Source organism: Myiozetetes cayanensis, unplaced genomic scaffold (genome assembly GCF_022539395.1).
Source record: "Myiozetetes cayanensis isolate MyiCay16 unplaced genomic scaffold, myiCay2020 scf1, whole genome shotgun sequence".
In the NCBI taxonomy this organism is placed as follows: domain Eukaryota; kingdom Metazoa; phylum Chordata; class Aves; order Passeriformes; family Tyrannidae; genus Myiozetetes; species Myiozetetes cayanensis.
In genome coordinates this window covers 46525106-46551949 of record NW_026086604.1, presented here as the reverse complement: position 1 = coordinate 46551949, position 26844 = coordinate 46525106, and the positions used below count along the sequence as shown (strand labels likewise).

At 40.5% G+C, this 26844-nt stretch overlaps 1 protein-coding gene across 1 annotated transcript; it reads right to left on the bottom strand.

Moving 5' to 3' along the window:
- Window positions 1-482: 482 nt before the first annotated feature.
- On the bottom strand, window positions 483-25009 carry ABHD3 (abhydrolase domain containing 3, phospholipase). Its single transcript, XM_050333799.1, has 9 exons — window positions 24713-25009; window positions 23004-23167; window positions 20291-20473; window positions 18517-18562; window positions 15616-15728; window positions 11725-11898; window positions 11020-11068; window positions 10770-10935; window positions 483-2581 (listed from the first exon to the last, which is right to left on the bottom strand). Exons 1-9 carry the CDS (start codon window positions 24857-24859, stop codon window positions 2403-2405), a joined length of 1221 nt encoding a protein of 406 aa, XP_050189756.1. The 5' UTR covers window positions 24860-25009; the 3' UTR covers window positions 483-2402.
- Window positions 25010-26844: the final 1835 nt, after the last annotated feature.

Here is a 26844-nt window from a genome sequence, read left to right as displayed (position 1 = left end):
TAATGACAACTAACAATTTCCTCCCACCTTTAACATTTTATATTCCTGTTCATGTCTGGATACTCAGATCACATGAAAAGCCAAATTAAGACCCTGTAAATTCACACTGTTTTCCATAGAGAGCACATTGTGAATTTTGGCTCACTTATGAAATTGTGTACAAGGCACACAGATGTTACATAGCAAAAATATTTATGGCACTTGTATCTGAGGCAAGTGACCGCATTATTTGTTTCAGAAAATCTGACTGGGAAAGCTTGAAGATACCTATAGTAAAACTGGATTGTTACCACTTTGCACACTGTACTTCTAACAATCTATTTTCCCTAACAGATTATAAGTAAAAACACTGTATATTTGGGGCAGAAAAAAAAATAACTTTACAGATTTTTGCTAGATACACCTTTAAAAATAAATGCCTCATGGGGATTTGTGTATGAGATTGGACCTAAATGAAGTAAGACAGTGCAGAGAGACAGAAATTCTGCCATTAATCATACTACTTTTATTTAAACAGTAAGGTGTTATTTAATGTAAGTGGTTTTATTTTCATTAATACTTGATGCTGAGTTTTGAACAGTACTGTACCCAAACAGTTTTACAAATATAATGCTAAATACACTGTTTATTGCTCATTGTTTTTGCATGAACATAACACCTGGAAATGAATACAAGAATAAATAAGGCACCCTACTAATATGCTGATTTCATATATTGTAGTAGCATGCACAAAATGTCATGTAGCTTTTGCAAGTCACTTCTCATTTGCTTATTAAAGAAAAAATAAGAGTTTGTTATCTGGGCAAGGGCCGGTGCTTGTCTTAAAAGTCAAAATTTGAAAGCACTTTCTAATTTTTTTAATTCAACTGTCCACTTTACAAAACAGCTTTCGTATGGCATGTCCCAATTTCTTTTTCTAAAGACAAAAAGTATTTTTGTTCTTCCTTTGCTGTTACTAGGAAACATGCCTTGCAAGAGGAGTGTTCACGTACTGCTTGAGACAAAAGACCTGACTTGCTTTTTTTAGCCGCATTTTCTTCTTGTACTGACCCTGCTCAAAAGATAAAAATAAAAATGCAGAGGCATCTTTACTGACTTCTCTTGTGTGGCTGGGCCCAAATCAGTGATCAGCACAAGGTGGGAGCTCCACAGAAGCCGTTTAAGAGAGCCTTGTTTAAATTTCAGCATGCCCTAAATTTGGACTTTCCGACAGTTTCAGAATATATTCTGTCCAACTGTCCTTTTTCCTCACAGGCCCACGTTGGCTGTCACTGTATGTCAGGGCTGAGGAGAACAGCGATGCCTCAGCCAGCCTCACAGACTCGTAAGCTGCGAGGGCAGAAATCGGTTTGCAGTGGCTTCAATGATTTCACAACCTACTGCCAAAATGCTGACAAAATGATCAGATAAACCATAGAGTCGAGACTCCAACCTTCATCCCAACTCTACTTTAAACAGTTTGTTGTGTTCTTTTCAGAAAAATTATATGAAATAGTAGCAGAGACGAAAGGTTGGGATTTTTTTTTTTTTAATTTAAAGCAGATTATATAATAATTTCCCAATGCTCTAATGTTTATTCTGTAAAACTGAAATGTTCTTGCAGGGTAATATAAACATAGCAGGTTAAATCATCAGGTTTACCAGTTATATGAAGCATGTATTACATGACAACACCCAGGTTTACATAAAATTCGAAATGCAAAATGTCTTTTAATTACATAAGTTATTACAGTACTGTTTTAAAGGAATCTTTTGGTTATATGTAAACACTATAAATTAGCTCTTTAAAAAATAATCATGTAAGACAAGTATGGCATTGACATAGTCTAAAAAACAATAACCAGCCCTAAATATGAATACTCTCAGGGTAGAACAGCAAAAGCAGTTATCAATCCAATGCTATGGAATAACATGCTGAAATTTTTAATTGCAGAATTGGTGCTTTTTTTGTTCCCTCCTTTTGTTTTCCTATTATAAGATTTTCACTCAGTGCCCTAAGGAATGGGCCAACTTGTACTATGTGTGACAGGATAATATAAGCTATTTTGAGTGTCGCCATTCTAATATTACAAGCCATCTAAATTAAGTCTCCTAAATACATACTGGTTTAAATTAAAATCCTGAGGAATTATAATCTCTCTACTTGATAGTTTTGGTTAAGTGCAATTTGATGTATGCAGAACACTGTTTCATTTAAGGTCATTCTTAGTAAGGCATATTAAAAATAAATATAAAAGTGACAACATAATGTTTAGTTTCTTGCTACAAAATCTTAGGCAAAAATATTTTTGCATGTAGTAATGGACTTTATCCATTTGCTGGCTTACAGGAGTTAAAATTTGTGCACTAAGCTTAACTGCCCTTGTCAGAATGTGCCACTGTGCTATACTAGTGGTCCAAAGCTACATGCTTAAGATTTTATTTCCATGCTCAAACACAGCTTGCACAAACTGCTTGAAGACTCTGTCCATGTAAGTGCACTTCCTTGGCCATATTCCTTCCAGAAAACCAATATGGCCTCCACACGAAGTCAGAACCAAAGCAACGTTTGCGTTTTGTTTGGCAGTTTCTACTGGTATAGCTAAAAGAGGGGGAAAAAAAGTTTTAAGTCCTTATCCTTCTAAGAAATGCCAGACATTGAATAATTTCTCTTAAACCTTTCTCATATTATATCTGAATAAATAGACACAACATTGACAAACGCTTAAATGTACCACAGGATTTAGAACCATAGCTGTGTTAAAAGCCATTTCTCTCTTCATCATTGACTTACCTTATCTGTGTGATTTTTTTTGTTTTTTTCTGGCTGCTGTAAAAGTTTCAGCTTCATCTTTCTTTCAGTCCCACTGATGGAACAGTACCCACATTAATGCATACTTAGGATTTGCTATAAATAGTGTAAGTAAAAGGACAATCAAGCCTGTAATTTTTAACTGGTATTGCAATATTCAGCCTTAGAAAAGCTGAGGAACTGGGACCTTAATTGCGAATCCCATTCTTTTTGTATGAGACTCCAAACACAAACCCTTTAATGTCACAGTAAGATGTGGTCTGTAAGATATCCTATCAGCTAATATTAAAGATTATCCTGGGTTGTTATCATTACATCTGATTTGACATACATTTACACCTGCACGTTTAGAGCACACAGTGTAAACACACTGGGAGATGGTTCTTGCCCTGAGGAGCTCACAATCTAATAAGCAAGGTAAACAGAAAAAGAGGAAGGGCTAACAATTGTACAAGGACACAGAAAGCTGCTCTGTGTCACCCAGAAGGTTAGTGGTTCTCTACTGAATAGTGACTTGCTGGAAATTTCTTAATTTAGAATTTAGATTATTAGAGTGGGTGTTACAAGCATTTTTCTTTTTCTGGGTTAGTTTTCTTGCTCAGCTCCCTGCTCTGGTTCCCCATGTTAATGCAAATATATGAATGGTGGCAGACATAGTCAGATGAGACCTTTGATGAGGTGGCCATTTCAGTGATGGCCTACAGTTAGCTCAGAGTCATCAGTGAATGGCACCTGATATATGCACTGATCTGGAAATGTGCAGGAGGGGAGGTTTCAGTGCCTCCTATTGTGACTATGCATAGATGTGTGGCTTAATCAATGCTACACCTGGGCAGTTCCCTTTGTGAAGGAAAATAAAGGTCAGCTAGCACAGACTGACAACAGAGAAATCATGTGACTTCACAAATGGTATTTTGGTGTGATGGAATGATCCTGCTATCCTATGAAGGGCTTGACGTAGCAGTGGAACTATATCAAGAGTGCAAACACCACAGATCCATAAAATTAAGTTGTTTAAGCAAATCCCTCTGGCTTTTTAGGTATGGTTAAACAAGCAGAAATCTCAATACATTTCAGTAAAGAATGCCTTACTAAGTTCCAGTTTTCAAGAATATACGAAAGAGAAAAAACTAAAAATCATACAGATCTTTTGATTATTCAGGATTGAGAGAAAAAAACAGCAAAAGAAAAATGAAGAAAAAGCAAAAAAAATTAATGAAGGGAGTAGCAGGAATTTAGCTGTGTTGTCTAAAAAAGCTTATGACTCCACAAGAAAATAAATCTGATTTTAAGTCATACACTGCTGAAGTAAAAATGCCTTGGCACTACAACACAAAGCAGCAAGTTATTCATAAGATCTCTATTGCTTCCTCAATTATTTTAAAGTATTTTTGAAGTGAGATTTTTAATCAGGTTCAGTTTGGGAGGAGCCCAGTTGTCCACATCCCTTTCTGACTGCACTTCCTTCAGAGACACCTCCCACTCACTCCTATTTCTAGGAGTCTGTTCCTTTACCCCTTTAGATATTTGCTATCTCAAAGGTCATTATCCTTGAATAGTCACTATCCCTGCACATTACTACTTTCTTTATAGATGTTCCTTTCTTTCATCTGGATGTTGGCAGACTCACTGCTGTGTGCTTCAGATGCCGATTTGCCTTTGTTCTCAGTAACTAGACTAAGAGCACAGAGTAACCCCTTCCTTAGCCGAAAAAGAACCCCCAGCCAGAATAAGTCACACAAGAACTTGAGTGCAGTGACTGTGGTGAACAGCTGTGCAACTTAAAATAGATCAGGGCAGAAGCACTGGACCTGTAGAGTAAGGGGAGCGGTCCGTGCCTCAGAGGTCCTTACTAGCAGTGCCTGGAATGACATGCTCTGTTCCACTCTCGGGCCTCAGCACGAATGCTAAACCGACTCTCTGCATAACAGGGTTAGTGTCTTTTACGAATGTATGTTACAAGATTCCTTCCCATAATATAAGGTACGTGACCGTGGCCTGGTGGAGCACAGACTGAGCTCCAGAGAGCAACGGGGATTCCCTTGTGGAATATGTGAAGTTCTCTGCTAATCAGTGCGATCCATTTCTTCCACTCTGTCCATCCTTTCAAAATTGCATGCATTGTATGGATTCCAGCATTTACTAAGTGATTCTGATTCTTTAGTAGGCGGAAGGAGCCATGCTTCTTACTGTCTCTAAAAGAATTCCTTGGCCTTTCCTTTGTTCACCTGGAAAACTGGAAATACTGTATGCAGTACCTCAGTCTTTGAAAGCAGTACTGAGGCAAGACTAAAAAAGAAAAGTCAATGAAGTAAAAGCCTAGGCTGAGGAATAGCACGGGCTGAAAACAAGAGATGCAGAAAGCAGTGTATTATTTCTTGCAATCCAGCACATGCATCATTTTCAGACTCAGCAAGTGCTTGTCTGGAGTTTTGCCTGGGTTAATCTGCTAAGCAATCTCTGATCTGCCTTTCTTGGACTCTGTGGATGAACACATTGCCATGCACAAAGAGAGTGGCTGCGATTCATGTCGGCTTCTGCCGACTGCATAGGAATTTGCCCACTTATCTGTACCAAGCCATCTGCTCCTCTTCCCTCCAGTAGCATGTGGGCCATGTTAAACAGAATCCCAATAGAGAAGTGGGGATCAGACGCAAACCCCAATCCTGCTTCAGGCAATGAATCACACTTTCCACAGCCATTCTGCAGCTGTCTCCCTGGTCACTGAGGGGGCTAATAAATAGGCTTCTGTGCAAGGGTATGGGTAGGAATGTGTGAGGAGGGACAGACTTGACCTCCAGTAATCAGAGAACTTCATTGGTCCTAATGGATTCATGATCAACTGCTTACTGGTGTGAACATACCTCTTCACTGGCTGAGATTGTGCAAAGACATGACAAACATTCATTTTCGCAGACTAGTATCGAAAGTGTAGACAGAAACATCCTTTCCTAGTAAGAAACTGCTTTGCTGGGGGATTGGAAGGGAGATGATAATAAATATCTCCTCTGCTGTGCCGACTCAGCTGGGGAACCCCTTACAGGCAAAGCTCACTGTGACCTCTACATACCCATCATTCAGAGGTTGCCAGCATAATCATGACTCCCAAATCGGTTTGCTGGTGGTTATACATTCCCAAACTGCTTGGCAGTACTGTAGGGGGTGCCATGTGCTGCCTGCCTCCAAACAGCTACAGCAGCTCTTTCCTAGAAGCCTACCAATCCTGCACTGGGTGCTGGTTATCTTCTGTGCCAGGTAAGGTGAGAGCCATACACAGGTCTTTATGAATGTCATCTTCCCCATCCCAAAGTTGTCTCTATTGATCTGTGTAACTCCTCCCCAGCAGAGTTTCTTGCTCTGTAGCCTCTTGGGAAAGAATTGAATATGTTGTGTTGCTCTCCAGTGCCAAAATGCAAATGATGCTTGGCAGTGGTGTGATACTTCCCTTAAGGCTGCTTCTAGGGACTGTTAGCCATCCAATAAATAAAACCACAGTGCAACAGAGCAAATTCTGCAATGTAAAGGGCAGATAAATGGAGCACTGGATGTGTGATGCGCTCTAGGATATAGGATGGCATGCCAAAAGATACCACTGTTCATTACTGTCAGCATGTAACCTTGTACTTCAGTTTCTACTGGCCAAAATTTGTACTGCTGTTTGATCCAGCAGGCACAGGTCTGTTATTTGTGATCACAGAATCACAATGTAAATACATACATGCAGAATTACTTAATTCAAACAAATTTGTTGTACATTCTTTGTCCCCAAAAAAGGATTTTTTTAAAAAGAACAAAAGAAAAACATACATGTGAAGCAGAATCAGCTTAAATAAGTCACTGCTGTCAAATGCTCCATTGTTTCGTTGATTTCTCTCTGTTCCTTAAACTTTTACCCTAATTGTCATCTGTCTGGCTATTCCTTGGCCATTTTGTCTCTCCCAACGACTTCATTCAAGTGTGGTGTTTACATAACAGGATGCAAAATAACACCTAAGAGCAATTACTTCAAGTTTGGATTCAGGGGAACAGAAAAGGTTCAGAGAGTTCAATAAAATGTACAATCGAGCTTCAGACATGCACTTATTTGTCACACTGGATCAGGAGGGAGCTGGCATGGTACCTAGCTTCAAGGGCAGGCTTCCAGCTCGGGCACAATGCTCACTAGCAGCAATTAGCTAAGCATTAGTGTAGTGAAATTTAAGTCAGATGCCTAATATGCTGCTTTAAGTCTCTGACGAGAAAAATGCCACTTGGGATGAAAAGTTAAATGTGACACTGATAATGACTGCTATTGTTCCATCTTCCTGATTTATTTTTCACATTTACAAAATAAAAGGGCTTGACTTGGTTTTATTACATATTTCCTGAAACAATGGCTTGTTTAAATTAGTTATGGTGAGAGAAGTGTCATGCAACAAAGAAAGCATTTGTTTTTATTAGTTAGTACTATGCAACATGAGAACTGCATTCCAGAATTAAAACTACAGATACATCAGCTGCCAAGCTCTATGAACTTTTAACACCAACATTAAGGAAGGACTGCAGATTAATTGCTTCTTCCTAATACTGGATTGAGATCAAATGGCACGTTTTAAAAATATATTTAAAAATATCTGCTTGGAAGTAAAAAGCGTACCAAAAAGCAAATGAGAAGAAATTATCAGGTAGTAAGAAGCAACAGAGGCAGCCACTGCACTTTTTAAGGGAAGGGTCTCTTTAGGTCCATACTGTGTAGTGACTTGGTTTTGTATCCCTCAGGTTCTGTTACAGGAAGATAGATGTGTCTGGTTTTATGGAGACTATTTAAACACAAAGGAATCTGGCACGGCTTTCTCCCTGATGAGTTTTCTAGGCCTGTTTCCCAGCTCTTGGAAACTACAGCTATCTACAACAGAAGTGGAAGGTAGCTTAGATGCTGGTAGGTATTACTGGGAGAGATGAGGCATGAAATAACCAGTTCCCAAAGTCAATAAAAGGCTGGGGTCTGGATGAGAATGAATTTTGTGGCTATGAATCCATTATACAGTTGTGAGTGGAAACTGCCTCTGATTGTCACTGGCTTACATGTGTCCACACATTTTTAAGTCAGAAAAAAACAAACCCATTGCCAGAATAAAGTCGCCTCCGAAAGTAACACCAGCCCTTTATGTTTGCTAACATAAAACAGCTCACAGAAGTGTCAAGATGAATGAACCCCAGTAACTGATGGCAGCAGATATAAATCCTAGGCTACTAATCAGGGTGCTCTATGTCTCCTGCCAGTACAAGGATTCACACTGAGGGTGCCCAGCACAAACGAAAAAGGAGCCAAGGATAGACACACAGAAGTACTATTAGCTGTAAATCAGCATTGCCCTGGTGGCCCTTTCTAAGGGAAACTAGTCACCACAAGGACAAAGGATTATGGCTAACAGCATTAACTCTGTGAACAAGGAACAAATGAATGCCTAACAACACTAATATTTTCAGGGAGAAAGGCTGTTTAGGGTCGGAGTTTAGGAGAAGATGGACCGTCATTAGAACAGACTCTAACACTTCTTGTTTCAGAAGTGCGGATGCTCTACCTTACCCTCCTCTACACTGTGAGACTTCTAAGGCATTCTCATAATAGGTTCAAGACCATCCCACTGTTCACCAAGACTTGTGTTACTTTTACAAACAGCTTCAAGGCTGTAAAGATCTGCTACAGCTGTACTCTAGGGCACTCACCTTTTGTCTAGTCAAACTATGCAACTGCAGAACTTTTGAGGCTGTAGGAGAGAGTGTCTTCTTTGAGGACATCTAGTCCAACACCCCTGCTCAAGCAGGGTTACCTAGAGCACGTTTCCTATGGCTGTGTCCAGTGACTGTCTCCAGAGATGGAGATCCCACAACCTCTCTATGCCTCTCTATTTGACCACTCTCACAGTAAAAAAAAAAAGTGTCTTCTTGTGTTCAGATTGAGTTTCATGGGGTCAGATCAATACTTGGCTCTTGAGAGCTGGAGTTTGTATTCTAAAATTAAAAGGGGATGGAGTATCTGCACTAGCTTTCATCTAGCTAAGAAATGTCCCAGTCCCAGTGATAAGAGGCTGGAAAAGGTTAAATCCTCCAGGGACAGAGGCACACTGTCTGGTTCACTGCTGTTTTTACCATGCTAACTAGGTAAGCTTACTCCTGCCACAGTTACTAGTTCACTGTAGGACACAAACCACAAACTAAGCTAGAGCTAAGCATAGAGGTGAAGCCATTGTTCCCTCTCTCAGATACTTCACAAAAGAAACATGGCACAGCAGATCACCCACCTTGCAGTATGATGGGGAAAGTCATCCTCAGGGTCATAAGACCCATAAAATATCTTCAGAATCACTAGTCAGATTTTATATTTGGACATAGATTTTAGGCTCGTGACCCACCCATTCTTATTTCCAGGCCATTACAAGTTTAAGAGAATGAGCAACTCTCAATTTCAAAGGAAAAAAAAAAATCCCACAGAGGCTAGTAAATACAAAGGGACTAACTCTGTCTCACAAAGTCCTTGAAACAGAAATTGTTAAAGGTGTATGTAGTACCCTGGAATAATATTGCTGTGTTGACTGAAATGTTTTTTAAGCCTCTGTTTCAGCCAGCATAAGGGGTAGGTAGTTTGGGTGATCCAGAGTTGCCATTTTTTCCTTCATATTAGGTGGCTGTCACCTCTTTATATTGTTCATGCTTTTTGTTCAAGAGGAGAAGAAATCAGACTGTCTTTTTCCAGTGCACACTACTGGAGTGGTCCTTTTCTCCTCATGTCACATTTGTCTCTAACAGGTCTTCAAACTATAAATAGTAGTGCGTGTGCATGTTTCTGTATATGTTGTACATCTGCACACAGATAAAACAGTACAACACACAAAGAGTCTCTTCCAATTCCTTCATTCTCTGCTTGTTCTAATATGTTTGCCTGCTTACACTGGTTTCATGACTCATTCTGCAAGAATCTCACTTCACTTGTGGTGGCAGAAGAAAATTTCCCTGAAATAAATCAAGTGCCTTAACTAAGTTTTAAAGGTGTCAGGTGTTCACTGCCCAAGACTGTTGCCTCAACCATTTTAGTGGTTTTCCTCTACAGTAGTTTTTGTTCTCCCTCTCAGACACTATAACCAATACACAGACCACAGGAACTAGCATACCTTTTTAGGATAGGTAGCACCAAGGTTTTGATTTACAGAGCAAAAGCAAAATGTTCATAATGATCACGTGTTTGGCAGAAAGTAGGAAGCAAATGGAAAACAGAGTTTTCAGCCAGTTATTTAGCTGATATTGCTGTTTCATCTTCTAGTTAGATTCTTATTAATTTCAATGTGCCTCCTTCTAGGAGCTTACCTTGTGTATATCACTTCCCTTACCCTAGATTTTGGCCTACATGCTAACTTAGATTTTTTTCTTACTTTTAATTTTCAGGCACTGGAGGCGGCACTGTGATCAACAGTTGAGAATTTCACATCATCTGAAACATAAGCAACTCCCAGATATTCTTTGTAGGGACTGATTAAAAAATGGCAATAAAAAAACCCAACTTGTTTTCACTTGCACAGAACTGAATGTCTACAATCCAGTCACCTGAATCTGAGTTCCTTTTTATAGGTTCTCTTTGTACTTGGTGAATAGAAATGGATGCTTCTGAGAGGGTACTACATCTGATATCTTCCTTATAGTGAGGTAACTTACACCTTAAATATGCATATTTCTTTTGACTGTAAAGACTCCATTAATGGTTAATGAGGCCACCCCATATACTTCTGCATTCTGTACTAATCAGGTCTCTCCATCATCAGCTGTTTTAGATGTGTCATACCTTAGGTAAGATGCAAATCTGAAGTGGAAGTTCTGATCCTATGTACAATTAACATTTAAATAGACCTCTACACATATAGGTCTGAATTCATTCTCAAACCTATGTAGTTTGTCTTAATGACTGCATATACAGATAAATATATTTTAAAAAGCCTAAACTTACCATGACCTGGTGAGAAAACATCATCCACAGAGTTTAGACATAACACTGGAATTCCTACTGACTTCAGCTTGCGACATGGACTAGCATCTTCATAGTAATCATCAATTGAACGGTAGCCAAACATGACTGAAGTGAACTGCTTATCAAATTCTCTAACAGTTCTAGCCTGAAGTACAGAATTCAAATAGGGAACTATGTCAGCATTTGGAAAACAGCACCCAGCTAAAGCAGAAGTAACATTTTCACATACCTTCATCACGAGATCCATATCAAATAATTTCTCCAACATTTGTCGATGTCTAAAAAGAAGGAGAGAAAAGAGGGCTTGTTTTTTGTTGTGTTAACAGATGTAGAAGTCCTCTGCTTTACAGATACATTATAGAAGTAACTTTCTAACAAGAACATTCTTGGTTTTAATTTTCTGTCATAATAAAAATCTGTCTGGAATCCAAGAGCAGAAGAATTATTCATTCATATGCAGCCACATCTAGCAACATAGTAAAAATCTGCATAAACAATGAGAAAAATGCCATAGATAATAGAACTTAATATTTGATAACACAAAATACACCCTAGTTTTATAAAGCAAAAGATGAACTAGCCCTTTCTGTGCTTTTGCAGTCAACATCACCTTAAAAGAATTAGTATATATACATATATACTCTTAAGTCAATATGTGCATGTCTAAAAATTTTCAACATCCATTTACTTCATCTATAAATACAGAAATACATTGGGCTTGTGCTGAGCCCCTTGAGAAGCAGATAAATTCAGCCACACTGAGGACAATCTTTCTTGCAGAGATCCTTTTGATTTTAAAACTTACCGAAGAATGCACACGGAACAGCTATGCAAAGTGTTGTTACAGCACTGATTTTGCCAAGATTATTATACCTGCTGTAGATCTCATGCTAACATCCTTCCACCTTGCTAAGTAGTTCAGAAGGCAACTCACCTGCTGATAGAGGACTGTAGACAAGTGGTCAAGTAATAGTTGAAAAGAAGCCAGTTTAGTGGCTTCTCCAGAGATTCTACAGATTCAAAAACATTCCAACCCGCAGAGAAAATTGCAGCTGCCATTAAAGGAGTGTCTCTACCAGTTTTGCCAAGGTAATTTAATAGAAGCATGCTACAAACAGAAATGAAAAACAGAAACATATATACTATCAAGTTGTTTGTTTCAGTTTAGAGTAAATATAACAGTCAGGCATCTTTTTGTCTGTTTTTCAATAGTTTCTTGTATCAGCCCTACAGCTGTGCCTAATACAGCTGAAAGGTAGTCAATGTAATCAACACATGACTCATGAAGTTTACTTTCCTCAGAGAGGAGACTGGTGCACTGTGTAGGGTGTGGGTAGGAATGCATTTAGATATAAAGGTATACTAGTCTCATTTATATCACTAAAGGGAGAAAAGGTCAAACAAATGATTCTTACTCATGGAACAGGTATTCCCAAATTGTTAGTAAGTTTTACCATCTTAAATGGCCTTGGTCTTCCTGGTGTGTTAAATCTGATAAAGGTGCCTGAAAAATGTCAGCTGCCCCTGGCATGCCTGCCTCATTATGAAGAAGTCTCTTGAGTTGAAGGTAATGCCATTACCCCACCTCACACATGAGAGAATACAGCTGTTTTTTAACACCTAGTATGTAAAGAATGAAGTGTTGGATAATGAATAAAACTAGAGAGACAAAGTTATGAGCCAAATGAATGACTTAGGTCTTGTCTTTCTGACCAGTTGCAACTTACAGTCTCTACTGCTAATGTACACTTGTGTTGAAAAAGGGGAGAGTTCACAAATATCTGATCCTTCAAATGTAGAAAAAATAAAATAGCAGGAAAGTGCAAAATAAACATACTAACAGAAAAGCTGTCTTACTTTACTGCCTGAGACCTCAAAGTTTACAACCACCATTTTAATACCAAGCCTTTAACACAAAGCATTACAATTAATTGTTAATTATAGCTCCCTGGACCACCAACACTCTGTACTTTGGCTTCATCTGCTGTACTTCAGGAGACAGCAACCTTTAGCAAAGACATCAGGAATCAGCCTGCTATCACAGGGACTTTGTCCCTGCGCGCTACCTAGCAGATCATAAGACAGCAGCCCAATAAATTCATTAAAAAAAAAGTTATAGTAGTAGAAGAATCCACTTCTCTAACAGAATGCAGAGTGTATGTCATAGAGAAAAGGTTCAGGAATGTTTATGTTAGAAAATAAAGTCCCTTTCCAAAAGAGTACGTATTGAAGATCAATAGAACAAGTGGCCTTTAATTTACATTTACATGTCTGTGAAGTGAATGTTTATTTTAATTCTTAACTGGGCAAATCTGTCCTGTATAGATTATCACAGAATCACAGAATGTGCGGAGCTGGAAGGGACGATCGAGTCCAGCTCTTAAGCCTGCACAAGCAAGGGATATACTGGACTACAAGAGAAAGGTTTCTGCAACAAGAGAGGCTTCTGTAAGTCCATTGGTACAAAAAAGACTCAGAACAAACAGCATCCTCTTCTTTCCCCTCATCACTGAAGCCAGTCATTTCAACATATAAGGCAACCAAATCACCTGGCCATGCTTTGTCCTTGATGAATGCAGTCACCTTCTTATCCTTCATGTGCTTGCAGATGGCTTCCAGAGGATCCTTCCAAAGAACTGAAGCTAGGCTGACCAGCCTTCTGTCCTTCCTGGGATCACAATTCAATGGAGCAGGGAACCTAGTGACTAAAGATCTATAAAAAAGGAGTGGCTACCTGTCTTCCCTGTCTTTACTGCTGAGATCAGTTCTCAGGTCTACCAAGTCCCTGTGCCTAGTGGCAGAGGATGGGAGAATGGCAGCAGAAGATCAAGTTAGGGCCCAAATTAGGGCCCAGTTATGCAAACCTGGCATATACATGCCAATGGGACCAGGTGAAGTGCACCAAACTTCCAGAAGGAGGTGGCCCAGTGTCATCATGAGACTGCTGTCTATCACTTTTGAAAGGCTGCAGCAACTGTTGAGTATTTCTCGTGCTTGGAAAAAAGAGGCACCCATCTACAAGAACTGCCAGGAGGAGGAAATACAGGCTGGAGTGCCTAACAACAACCCTTTGGGAATATCCCCTGGAAGCCATTTCTAAGCATGTAAAGGTAAAGAAAAGCTGACTAGTAACAGCCAGTATGGATTTATCGAGGGCAAATCATGCCTGAGCAAGCTGATTGCCTTCTGTGATGAGCTCACTCATCATTCATTGATTAGGGGAAAGGAGTGGGTGTTGCTTATTTTGACTTTAGCAAGGCTTTTGACAGTCTCCATGGTCTCCATATAGTCAAGCTGGACGAGCATGGTTTGAATAGGTGACCTGCAACACACATGGAAAACTGACAAGACCACTAGGCTCTGGGAGCTGTAATCAGCAACTTGAAGTGCAATGGACTGATTGGTCCAGATATCAGTAGTGTTCCTCAGGGGGCAGTAACAGGGCCCATACTGTGTAAGTAAGTCTTCACTAACTGGATGAAGAGATGGAATGCACCCTTAGGAAGCTTGCAGGTCAAACTGTGGGAACGTCTGCTGAACTGGAAGACAACGTTGCCATCCTGAAGGACCTCAACAAGCAGAACGAGTGAGTTGGCAGAAACTTCATGAAGTTCAACATGGTGAAATCAAAGTCCAGCACCTGAGTAAGACTAATGACTGGATAGAGAGCAGCTGAAAAAGACCTGGGCAAATAGAACCACGCACTCTTAAAGCAATGAAGACAACTAATGATATGCTGTGCTTTGTCAGTAAGCACACAACAAGCAGGTCTAAGGAAATTATTATTTTCCTGTATCTGACACTTATGAGATTGTATTTGGAGTACTGTGCCAAATTCTGGGCTTCCAAGCTAGATAAGACACTCACATACTGGAGAAATTTATATGTCTTCATACTGAAGACATTTGCAAAATCCCTGTAACATGAATGGAAAAGGGTTGGCCTGATTTAAAAAGCTTCCAAGCTAATTATTTAGTTATCAATAACTATATTGCTTGAACATTTATTTATCCCAAAGCTCCTGCAAGTCATTAGTAGATTAATGTCAATATACAGGGCCATATCTGCCTACCCTCCATAAAATTTATCAGACAGTGGGAAGTCTCAGGACTTTACCACTGTGTCTACAGTATTTCTAATGAAAATTCTCCTCTGTGATGATTTCTGTTAAATAGGCTGCCTGAACATTTCTTCTAGATTCTAGCAGTGATTTTTTTTTCTAAGAAACTGTGCTATCATTGTCTGTTCTAGCTGTGCTTTCTGGAGAGCAGCCAAGACACAGCAAATCTTAATACCACATGCTCTATCAACCCATACTGGTTTCAATAACAATACTACTTCTTGCTTCTGAGCCAGACAGAGCAGATACCCACATCTCTTCCAGCCTAATCTACCCACACATTGCAGAACCCAAACAGAGTGAAGACAAACCTTGTCATTTCAGAGGTTGCTATGAAACGTGGTATATTAGCTCTAGTTCCTAATTTTTTATCCCTCTGTTCCAAAGACAGCCTCCACAGTTTCCAAAGATTGTACTGCCTACATATTTGGCTGTCAATCTCTCTGCCATTGTTTCCTGTCTTTCTCTGCCCCCCTCTAACTTTTGAATGTTGGCTAATTTGGACCTTCCCTGATGCAGAGCTAAAAGGTTCAAAGACATGAAGAAGTTTCTAAAAGTCTTCTGCATATTGACTGTTGGAGGCAGACCCAAGTTAGCCGCAGTTCAGTAAATAATGCAAGTATTGCAGAGGAGTAATTTAAAAGGCTAAAACAGATCTTATTTTACAACCACAGTTAAGCTGAGACTTGTGTTACATAACCTTACCCTCCCATAGAAACACCTGCTGCCATGAACGGAGCCGAGGGGTGCAGGCTGTGTACATGATGAATTACGGCCTCTAAATCCTCTGTGTTAGCTGCACAGTAAGTCCTTGGTGTCTATAAGGAGTCAAGAGGGAAAAAAATGCCATCATAAGCTTATCCTTTAAGGGCAAAGCAAACTGAACAGTGGATCATTTACATAACAAGATAAATATAGCATTTGTCATGAAGCTTTGCTAAGTGGCAAATACAAACCCAGAGCGTTTCATGAGTAGATGGACAAAGAGTTATACATGTTATCATTACAAAATAAAAGAGGTGACAGATATCTTCAGCATCTGCAACCTCCAGGTCATTAGATGAAATCTGAACAGAGAGTAGTGAGCTAAACTAGACAGAACTAGATCAGAACTCAATAGGCACTGATATTTTTAAAATACCCTGAGGAAATGGAAACATATCATAATGGCTGTGATTTACAGAAAAGGAAGTTATAATGACAATTTTACCATCTTCACCCACATCCAAATGCAAAAGAAAATATTAGATTTCAAGTTCTAACAGCCAGCACTTGAAAAGTAACCAATATTTAGATTCTACATGCAATACAACCAAATAAACAGATAAATAAATTCCCCTGGGACGTTTACCTAATTTAGTAAAATATCCAGTTAACTAAAGTAATGAAACACATATATTATCCCTTCTTTGTCTATCATTAGCGACTCTTTAAATCCTGAATTGAGACTAGGAATGACTTCCACTGGCATCACTGAGATTTGGATAACCCCTTCCCTGCTACTGAAGGATAAGCACAGCTTTTTAGCCTTATCTGCACAGGCACCTGGAATAGGCCACAATCTGAGGAACCATCTGGAGCAGTGTAGGGGAGACAAGTCTGTTTAGCAACAATAAGAATCACAGTAAAACAAGGCTCTTTCTAACAGTGTTGTCCAGATTTCATCTACAGCAAAAGAAAGCTTTTAACTTAAAGAGTTGTTATTAACATGTTAGTCACATTGATTTAACTATCGGCAGTGACTGACCTGCCAAACTTCAGTATAAACATTAAAACTAAGTATTAAAATGCATAATTATGAATTAATGGAACTTATTTGTTGCCTGAAGCACCAATGTATTTCAAGGCTGGTTTTTAAATTGCTTTCAGTTAAAAAGCCAGGCTATTTGTGGGTGATTTTAACAAGTTTAATTAGATGAAACTAATTACTTAGAATAGATTTATCAAAAATAATGAAATGGTGAAGTCAAAGATTAAAAAAAAGGAAAGAAAAGCTAAATCTGGATAATTAAAACTGAAGACATTTTTAATTTCCATTTATGTTGCATTGCTAGTTCTCATCCACATGAATCACTCTTCACTGTTTTACACCCTATTAATTATAAACAGTGTGAATGTGTTTTATTTTAATTAAATTGTCAAGTTTACATGGAAAAATAAATTATTTTGGTAACTAGGGTCTAATGTATTCTAAGTGAAAGTGTATGTGATTAAAAGTTTATAGAACTAGAGAGATATCTTGCATTTTAACTTCAGTTAATTCCTGACAATTTAACATATCTCTCTCTCCTCTTTATATGAAGATATTTTAAAACACCATCTTAGCTTACACTGGCTGTGAGCAACCTAATACTTGATTATTCCATAGCAATAATTCACAGTAACTTTCAAAACCAATGAAAACAGCATTCTTTAAGTAAATATTATTTGATATAAGTTTGAATCGATCTTTAAAGAGACTAGAAAAAGAACTGTTTATAACTAATTTCTATTGTGGTGCTCAACCATGCTTCAAACTCATTAACTAGGGATTTTATATGAAAATGTAGAAACCCCTTTGCAGAAAATGTGATAATTTCAGCTAGTTTGCTTCACTGCAAGATCTTATAAAGCTTAAAGATGTAAATCCGATTACAGTAAAATACACACAATGCATCCAAACAAGAGATCTTTTCTCTTAATGATTCAGAAATTCATCAATAAGGACTTTGTGTGTCACAAAACTGCTTTGTAGATCCATCTGCAAAAGTATGCAGAAAACTACTCTTAACATGGCAATGTTTGCATTGAAATGCTTTATCTGATTATGGGAAAACATTCTGAGCTTTTTAAAGTTTCAAACCAAGGGATTAAAAAATGCAAAACAATACCAAGTATTATGCACATTCATTCCAGCTGCAGAACTGTCAACAAATCGCATATGAAGAAACAAAGCTTATTCAGCAATACTTCATCATGCCTTGTCCCTTGCTGCAGAAAATGTTTAGCTTCAAGACTTTTTCATCTGAGGAATGGCCAATTATTTCTAAGCAAACATGATATGTCTGTCCCAAAGACAAGAAATTGTCTTCTGTAGCTGAGTTTGTGTCAGAATTGCTGAGAAAGATACAAGAACACATTTAACTTTTAGGATATGGCTATCCATATAAATCTAGTTCATTAATTCACTAACACACAATATGGATTAATTTTAATGGCACAACTTTTTTACTATATCAAAAATCTATTTTAAACTCATATTGGCAACTGGGAAAGTAATTACAATTGCTTATATTTGGATTTGTATGGTAAAATATACTGTAGGATTTTGTGAAAGAAAAACGTAAGGATTGTTCACTTTAATGTCACAGATATTAGTAATTGAAAATATTCCATAAAATGAAATGCTCAGAAAAATTGTGTGTTGACCAGTTGACCTCTTAGAGTTTTAAAATAAAAGATGAATATTGGCACGATTGATCTACCAGATGGCTAGATTCTCCTCTCTGGATTTTCAACACATGCTGTGAATTTCTCTCATTTAAATCCAGCTGTACAAATAGACACAAATGATTCCATATATACCACTTCTAAGCGAGAGATGTTTATCTCAGAAGTCATCCTTACCAAAAGATCCTCACCAGCAATTCCCCGGTTGTTAAAAACCACGCATCTAAAAATCGAGACAGTAAATTCAATTATACACGTTATTTATTTCACTGAAAAGATAACTTTAACACACCAAAAAATGAAAATGCATAAAGAAAAACAAGCCAGTTCTATGAATAAGTTCAGCACGTAAACATTTACAGACCTACAGATCCTAGAGCCTGACCTGTGCAGAACAGGCTTTATACCAAAATTGAGTTCACTGAGGTCAGTGGGACTCTATATGAGCCCCTTGATTTGCTGGTCAAGGTCAGATTGCAGGCAGGGTTTACCTGAAGATGGTACAGACATGTCCTGCCTGCACTCTGCCATGAGCTCTGCCAGTGCAGGGCTGAGCCTAAAGCTGTGCTCTGAAAAAGAATGTCAGAGATCTGTGTGCAGACATCCTCCTAAGCTACATAATTGTATTAAATTGCAAGAAATGAGCCAAATCAAAATTATACTGAGAGCTGCATCTAAGTTGCAGGTTCTTGGGGATTTTTTTTTTTGTCTGGTACAGCATAAGTTTTTGTTCTCTCTGTGTTGGTGGGAGTCTCTGAATCTTCTAGCAGTATTACCATGATTTAAGGATCTATACTTTCTTAATAAATCTTTCTTTTCTATTACTCTAGCACCATCTCACTGTAATAATGTTATTAAATAATATGTACATATTTTAGATGAGTTAAAGGCATGAAAAAATACTTATTTTGGTATTTTTCTCAAATATTGCTGCTTAAAAATAAAATTATAGTATTCTCTTGAAATCTGACCTAAAGCTCTCCTTTTTAATGCTTTACCTTCTTTTCTTAGGTGATGAAATACAGATATTACTCTCAGGAATATTTTAAAAATTAATAGTAACAAGTTGTTGATTTCAGGGCTAGCTCTGATATTTTTTACTGCTAAGTTTTAAAGTGGTTTTAAAAGTACTTTGAACAGTTAAAGTGCTACTTTACTTTCATAATTTAGTACAGCAGTTATCCAAACCTCCAAACAGAGAAGAGATAGCCAGACATGTAGATAAAAGCTCATATGTACATATTTGAAGGACTTATTATAGTCAGTACCAGAAGCCAATCTGCAAAGACAAAATGTAATATTCCAAATACAGGTTCTGGAACAATGACAACTTATTTTGATGTGCAGCAGCAGCAGCAGCAATATGATTACATAAAGGAGTCTACTCATCGACTAATCCACTTATTTTACCCAACTCTGACCAGAACCCTTAAGAACAAAACTAAATTACACAGTGACAATTAAGAGATGACAGACCTCCTCCTTAAACTCTAACAGTAAGAGCAGGCTAGCTCTCTTTTCTGCACCCAGGAATCTGAGGCTGCTGAATCAAGCGATTTTGGCATTCAGAAGCTGACCTCCTCCAAGGCCTACTGCCAGCAACCCATCCACACGAGTTCTCTTGGAGCTGAATACAAACTCCTTCTCTAGAAAGTGTAAAAGCTAACTCGAATGCTGATATCATAATTTAAGAAGCAGCCGTGAAAGCCCTATGCAGACTTAGCTCACTTTCACTGCAATCTCTGGGGCACATCTGTAGATGCTAAAACAACCCTTCCAAATGACGGCCTGTTACGTAATTCCACTATGATTATTGTTACTAATAACACTTCCTTACATAAACTAATGTATTTAGATCTCATTTGCATTTGGAAGGCATCTTATACACATACATAATTATATTTGATCCTATTAGAAGCAGCAAAATACTAGCAATGAAATAGAACAGCACCTATATCCCAGTGTTTCGCTTTGATGGATCATATGAAGAATGTAGGATTCCTTGCTTGTTCCTGTCAGGCCAGGCAATAACAGGACGGTGGGTCTTGTGCTGGCATCCGGATAATATAAGCTGTCATTATTATCAAACCAATCCAATGAAATCTGTCCTCCATCTGCTGTTTTAATGAGCTCACTGAAAGGCACATTTCAAGACAACACTGATTAGATTGAAAAATACATACACACTATTAAGAGTGCTTGCAGTGTACAAATTACCAGGTGTGAATTCTGCATTTTTCATTATGTTTTAATACCCAAAGTGCCACCTGACTAGGCATGTCTGCATGTTTACCATGCAGAAAGAGTCACACAGCTGACTAGAGTTAGAACAGTCAATTCGTGGAGCAATTCCTGTTCACAGTAAATGAAGAGCTGGCCTTTTATAAATTGCTGCTGATGTACTGGAAGCCTGTTACTAATGTGATTTTTGGCACTGCCTTCTGCTTTATATAGGCTTGTGTACTGCAGATTTCCTTTGGATCATCTGAGAATCTTTTGATAGCACACTGGATAATGTGATAAACATTTATCACATCTTTTTTCCTCTTTATCCAAAGAAGCAGAATATATAATGTATGGCACTTTGTTATGTTTTAAATATGCAGAACACAGACACACACTGCTGTATCTTCCTCCCTGTATCTCCACAAACTTTGCTAGAATGCACTCTTAAACCATATCTCTTAACATTGCAACAAATATTATAATATCTCAAGAAGTTAAGTATGCATGAAACAATGACAAAAAAGTTTTATTCTTTTTTTTTTTTTTTAGAAACATACAGCATCATCCCTCTTCCTAGCAATGAAAACACTGTTTGAGAGAGCTGGTGTAGGAACTACCAAACTGTATGCCTACCTTGCAATTGATTTTTCATTTTAAAGTCTTGGTAGCAAGTATTCCAGATTTTAAAGGTAATCAACCTTGTTGGATTCTAGCTCAGCTTTGCCCTTTTTCAGTAATAGGAAGTGGATGAAACGCTGGTGTGTACTGCCAACACAATCTCAAATGGTGCAAAATAAGCATTGCCCCACGGAACTATGTTTCTTCCCTCACATGCCTTGAAACAGAAATATGCAAGAAGAGCTAGAAAAAGTGGGCATGGCCATGCCACTGAAATGTTTCCTAGTTACTAGAACTGAGGGAAGCTGCTAAATACTGAATCTATTCTACCATGCAAGCAGAGCTGAAACAACTTGTGTTGCATCCAGGTTCCGGTGCATAAAAGTACTTCTCCTTAGGTCTTGTGCCAAATGCCTCATTTGCCAGGCTAAGTCTCCTTTCTGTGTGAGAGAGATCAGCTGAGGGCAAACAATAAATATAAGGGTTTTTTTCCCCTCTTAGAATTTAGGCATCAAAGAACACAACATAAACACCACAGGTAAAAGTTACTCTGAAAAAATCCATGAAGTTCTGCATATTCAAAACAAAGCTGAATGTGGCCATGCTATGATTAAGGTAGAATATGTTGGTTTAATGGACAGATACAGTGACTACATGACCTTGTGCAAAATTACAGCATTCAAACACCAGAATATTTGATACACCAGATAATTATGCTGCCATCCAGAGAAATCCCAACAGACTGCAGAAACTGATTGACAGGAGCTTCATGAAGTTCAATGAGGGGAAGTGCAAAGTCCTGCACCTGGGAAGGAACAACCTGTGTACTGGTACAGGGTGGAGTCTGACCATCTGGAAAACAGAGTGGCAGAAAAGGACTTGGGGGTCCTGGTGGACACCATGTTGAACATGAGCCAGCACTGTACCCTTGCAGAAGAGAAGACCAACAGCCTGGAGGCTGTGGAGGCTTAGGAGGAATCTTGCCACCAGTTCATGGGAGGTGATCCTACCCCTCTATGGAGCACTGATGAGGCCACACCTGGAGAACTGTGCCCAGGTCCAGGTTCCCCAGTACAAGGAAGACATGGACATACTGGAGAGGGTCCAGCAAAGGGCCACGAAGATGATGAAGGAACTAGGGCCTATCTCCTATGAGAAAATGCTGGGAGAGCAGGGACTGCTCAGCCTGGAGAAGAAAAGGCTCAGGGGGAACTTAGCAATGCGTTTACATACCTGAAGGGAGGGTGCAAGGAGGATGGAGCCATGCTCCTTTCTTTGGTGCCCACTGACAGAACAAGAGGCAATGGGAACAACCTGAAACACAGGAGCTTCCCTCTGACCATCAGGAGACAGTTTCAATGTGAGGGTGACTGAGCACTGAGGCTGCCCAGGGATGTTGTGCAGTCACCATCCTCAGGGAAGCCCAAAAGCCATCTGGACATGATCTGGGGGAACTGGCTCTGAGTGACCCTACTTGAGCAGGGAAGCCAAAGTGACCTCTGGAGGTCTTTTCTGACCTCAACCACTGTGTAATCCTATGAACATATAACCACATCAGTTCCTGTGTTGTCACTAATACTTCAGTGCTCCAGAACTCTCTGAGCTAAAATAGGGCCATTTTGGAACACTGGACCTTTTAAACCTACTGCATATTGAATCCATGATGAAGACAGTTCCAAGCCTATGAGGAAGTTGTAAAAGTGGGCATAAAGCAAAAAAACCAGAAGCACAAACCTGATCAATGACAGTAGCTGTGACATGTTCAGAGTAAGGTAACAACTGGCTAGCAAATCAATCACTTAAAAAAAAGGGGCACTTACTTCCTGTACTGTACTTGGGGTCTAGATGTGATAAAGGGGCGCAGGAGTGTCTGTACCCGACCTTCCCAGCACCAGATCGTAGGATAGTAAGTCTCTGTCACAACAGGGCAATATTCCTCGAGAAAGCGGCAGAAGCGGTCATTGCTGGCCACCAGCTGGGGTTTCTAGGAAGAGAGACTAAAGTCAGGCATAGGCATTCACATAAAACAAACTAAAAAAACCCAAATAAAGAAGTAAATAAATAATTGTTAAAATCCTCTCCCAGTGAACTGATTTATTTCATAAAATCATTTGCAATGCCTTCTCCTTCCCTGGTAAAGAGATAAGTAAATGAAATGCCAAGATGCCCAACTGAAAAGTGAAACCCACTAAACATAATGGGCTCCTTACCTATTTCTAATAACTTACTGATGTAGCTCTACTTTTACCAGCTTTGTATCTTCACTGACAAATCAAAACCCTACGGTCTCTCGGTAGGTTAGAAAGATTTTACCAAGTCCATTTTCTTGGTCTGCGCAGGAATGACCTTTAATCCGTGCATGCACTTTGACCGTGCACTTGCAGTACCTACTTTAACCTGGTAGGAGTACTCCCGTCTCCCATCTCATACTACAGTACACGACTGTATCGGTTCTTTATCTCTAACAATGCTCTGCATGCAGAGAATTTCCTTACAGCTTCCAATTAACATGGAAAAATCCCTGTATACCAAACATCTCATGTTTTAGCAACCATATTTCTTAAACTTCTATTTTATAGTGACTCTCCAACATGCAAGCATTCATACGGCAAAACCCGATACTTTGAGGAAAGCCATTACATTTAAACATCAGTAGTGTCACATCCTCACTTCTTTTTTCTCCTCTCACCAAAATCAAGTACCCTCTTCTCAGTGAAGAGGAAGGCTATGTTCTCAGTGTTCTCTGAAGAACTGTGGCAATACTCAGGTCCTCAACAGTCAAAAACCTTTTGATATGCGTATTTTCAGCTGATTAAGCATTCAACGAGGCGCTCTCACCACGGGGCCACTTTAGATCTGATCAGGCTCACTGTATCCAAGTAATTTGCGATTGCCTAATTTACCTGCGAAACCATTACTGATGAGGAGATGTACAAGAGTGCTCTAGCCCCCAAAACGCTGCCATAGTGGCTCTCCAGAGGTTCTTAGGATGGTACCGACGGCAGTATAGGGATAGAAAAGATACTTTATCACCTGCCCTGCTAGTAAACCAAGTAGGTCGCGGGTTTATGTTGTGAAAGGAGGGTTCCTGACCTCCCTTTCCAAATCATGGCATCCAGCCAAGCTCTCTCCCTGGTACAACTGCATTTTGGGGACGCACGAGGCCAGAGCCTCTTATCCTCCCAGACCAGAGGAGCTGTCCCTCACCTCAGGCCGGTGGCCCCGGGGGTCCCCGGAGGCCCCCGCGAAGGAAGCGGCCCCGGCGGGCGCGGGTGGGCTGGGCTGCACTGCCCGGACCGTGCGGGGTTTCGGCCGGCCGGGACCCCGAAGCGGCTCCTCCAGAGGATGAGGGTGTGAGGACGAGGTGGCCGCAGAACCCTAGCCCCCAGCCGTTCCAGACGCCGATCCCCTCGCCTGCAGGGCGCCGGCGCCTCCCCTACGGGCGGTGGGTCGCGGTGACCTTCCCGGGACGGTCCCCCTTCGGCGGGACACCTGCGGAGCCCGCCCGCCCCGCCGCCCTCCCGCTCACCTTGGCGATGCTGTTGAGGTAGTAGCAGGCGTAGGCGACGCCGAAGCCCAGCACCAGGGACAAGCCCACGCCGGAGCCGAAGAGCCCCACGCGGACCTGGCTCTCCAGGTAGAGGGAGAGCTCCCTGGTCAGCACCTTCCAGTCCATCGCACAGGGGGGGCGGCGCGGCGCCGCACACGGCACGGCACGGCACGGCAGCGCACACCGGCTGCCGCGGCCGAGCCCACCCCGCCGCCGAGGGAGGAGGAGAAGGAGGAGGAGGAGGAGCTGCCCCCCGCCTCCCGCAGCCGCTGCCCGCGGACCTCTCCGCGCTGCAGCGCCGCTGGCGGCATCCCCGCACCGCCCCCGCACCGCCCCCGCAGTGACAGCCAGGCCTGGGGCCGGCTCGGAGGGGTCGCGACCGGGCTCGGTGGCAGGCCTGCCCGCAGGGGAGGCAATCCTGGGCGACCTGGGATGTCCCAGCGGCCGCGGCCAGCACCGGCTGCACCGCGGCACGGCCGCCCCACGGCAGATGCCATCCAGCGCCGCCTTCGGTGTCGCCTTGCCCCGGCGCTTTCCCTCAGGCAGGGAGGGCCAGGGGGGTCAGATAGGAGCAGCTGATGCCGGCGTGTGGAAACCCAGTCATTCCCGGGTAGGCAGCGTGTCCCCTTCCCAAACGCTGTGATTTGCATAGGACAGGAGTCCTGTATGGTGCAGGAGGAAGAGGGGACGTGGAGGCTTCCGAAGGCAGCACTGGTTAGTCAGCAGTATCTCTCTAAATATTTTACGTGAGATGGAAGAGTGCAACTGCTTTTCCACTTACCACAGCTGTTATAAGGCATTACTGAGGAACGGAGAGGTGTAGAGGTATCTCTAACTCCCAAGAGAATTTCTGCCTACTCCCTTTCCAGCTGTATGGACTGTTGCTTGGGGGCCCTCATGTGTTTACTAACTCAGATGCTCCCCCCGTTCAGCTTCAGAAAAAGATGCACAGTATCTGCGTCTTTTCTTTGGCAAAGTCGTAGGAGCACAGCTGATAACACAAAAATCTTGGAACCGACCATCTGCTATTTGAGATGCATGCAGCATGGGACACAGAAGTACTCTGCCTCTCCTTATTTTATGGCTTGGCTCCATGAACTGCTGAGAGAAGACAGACCTTGCTTGGTGAGACTCTTCACTTCTTACCTTATCTGTGTTTTCTTGCTATATCCAAATTTTAAAATCTTAAAAAAAAAAGAAAAGAAAAGAAAAAGAGATATGGCCTTTTTCAATTGTTCTCCCTTAGTAGAACAGATCTTACCATAAAGATTCTGCTCTGACATAAGGCATCTCGGCCCAGCATTTTCTTGTTCACTATGAACAAGCACTTGGATATTGCACTACAGCTTAACATAGAGAAATACTGAAAGAGACTTTAGCTTTCCGTTGAGAAAAATGCTATCATCTTCATACTGTGTAACCAAACATTCTGCTTTGTGCAGCAGTGTCCTGTTTTGACCACTGTCATGGAACCCCATTGTAACCAAATGGTTGTTTTTGATTGCTTTGCTTATTTGGATTTGGGATTTTGAAACATCAAGCATGTTTTATTGTTCGATCTGACAAGCAGAAATCTTCTATTTATCACCTTTTTCTTCTCAAGCAAAAGCAGTTTGTACAGTTTTAAGGATTTCTCATTAAAGAATCAGCATGATCAAAGTATGCAGAGTAATTAATTGATGTGTTAAGAAAGGTGAACTAATAAGAGTGTATTGCAGAGATCTGAAGAAATTTTAAAATATCTGTCCAGTCAGCTGTCCAAAGTTTCTGGAGACAGGGGGGCAGAGCAACTGCAACCATTGAAAAGAGTATGGGAATTGGTAAGCAGAGGCAGGAATGATCTAGAGTTTATTTCTTTTCCCTGCTGCTGTTGTAGAAATAGGAAACTGAATGGGTGAAAACGTACTGTCATCAACACTGTGATTCCTCTGCTGATAGAGAGCAGCCATACTCAGGTCTTGGTCCTGCCTTTCTGGGAATGTGTGTTGGACACCTCAGATAAAAAGGATTTATCATGAAGGAACACTGCTGTGTGAGGAGCTAGAGTGAATAGCTTAATCCACAAAACATGAAGGCTTCATCAATAACATGAACATAGGAATCTTTGGAGA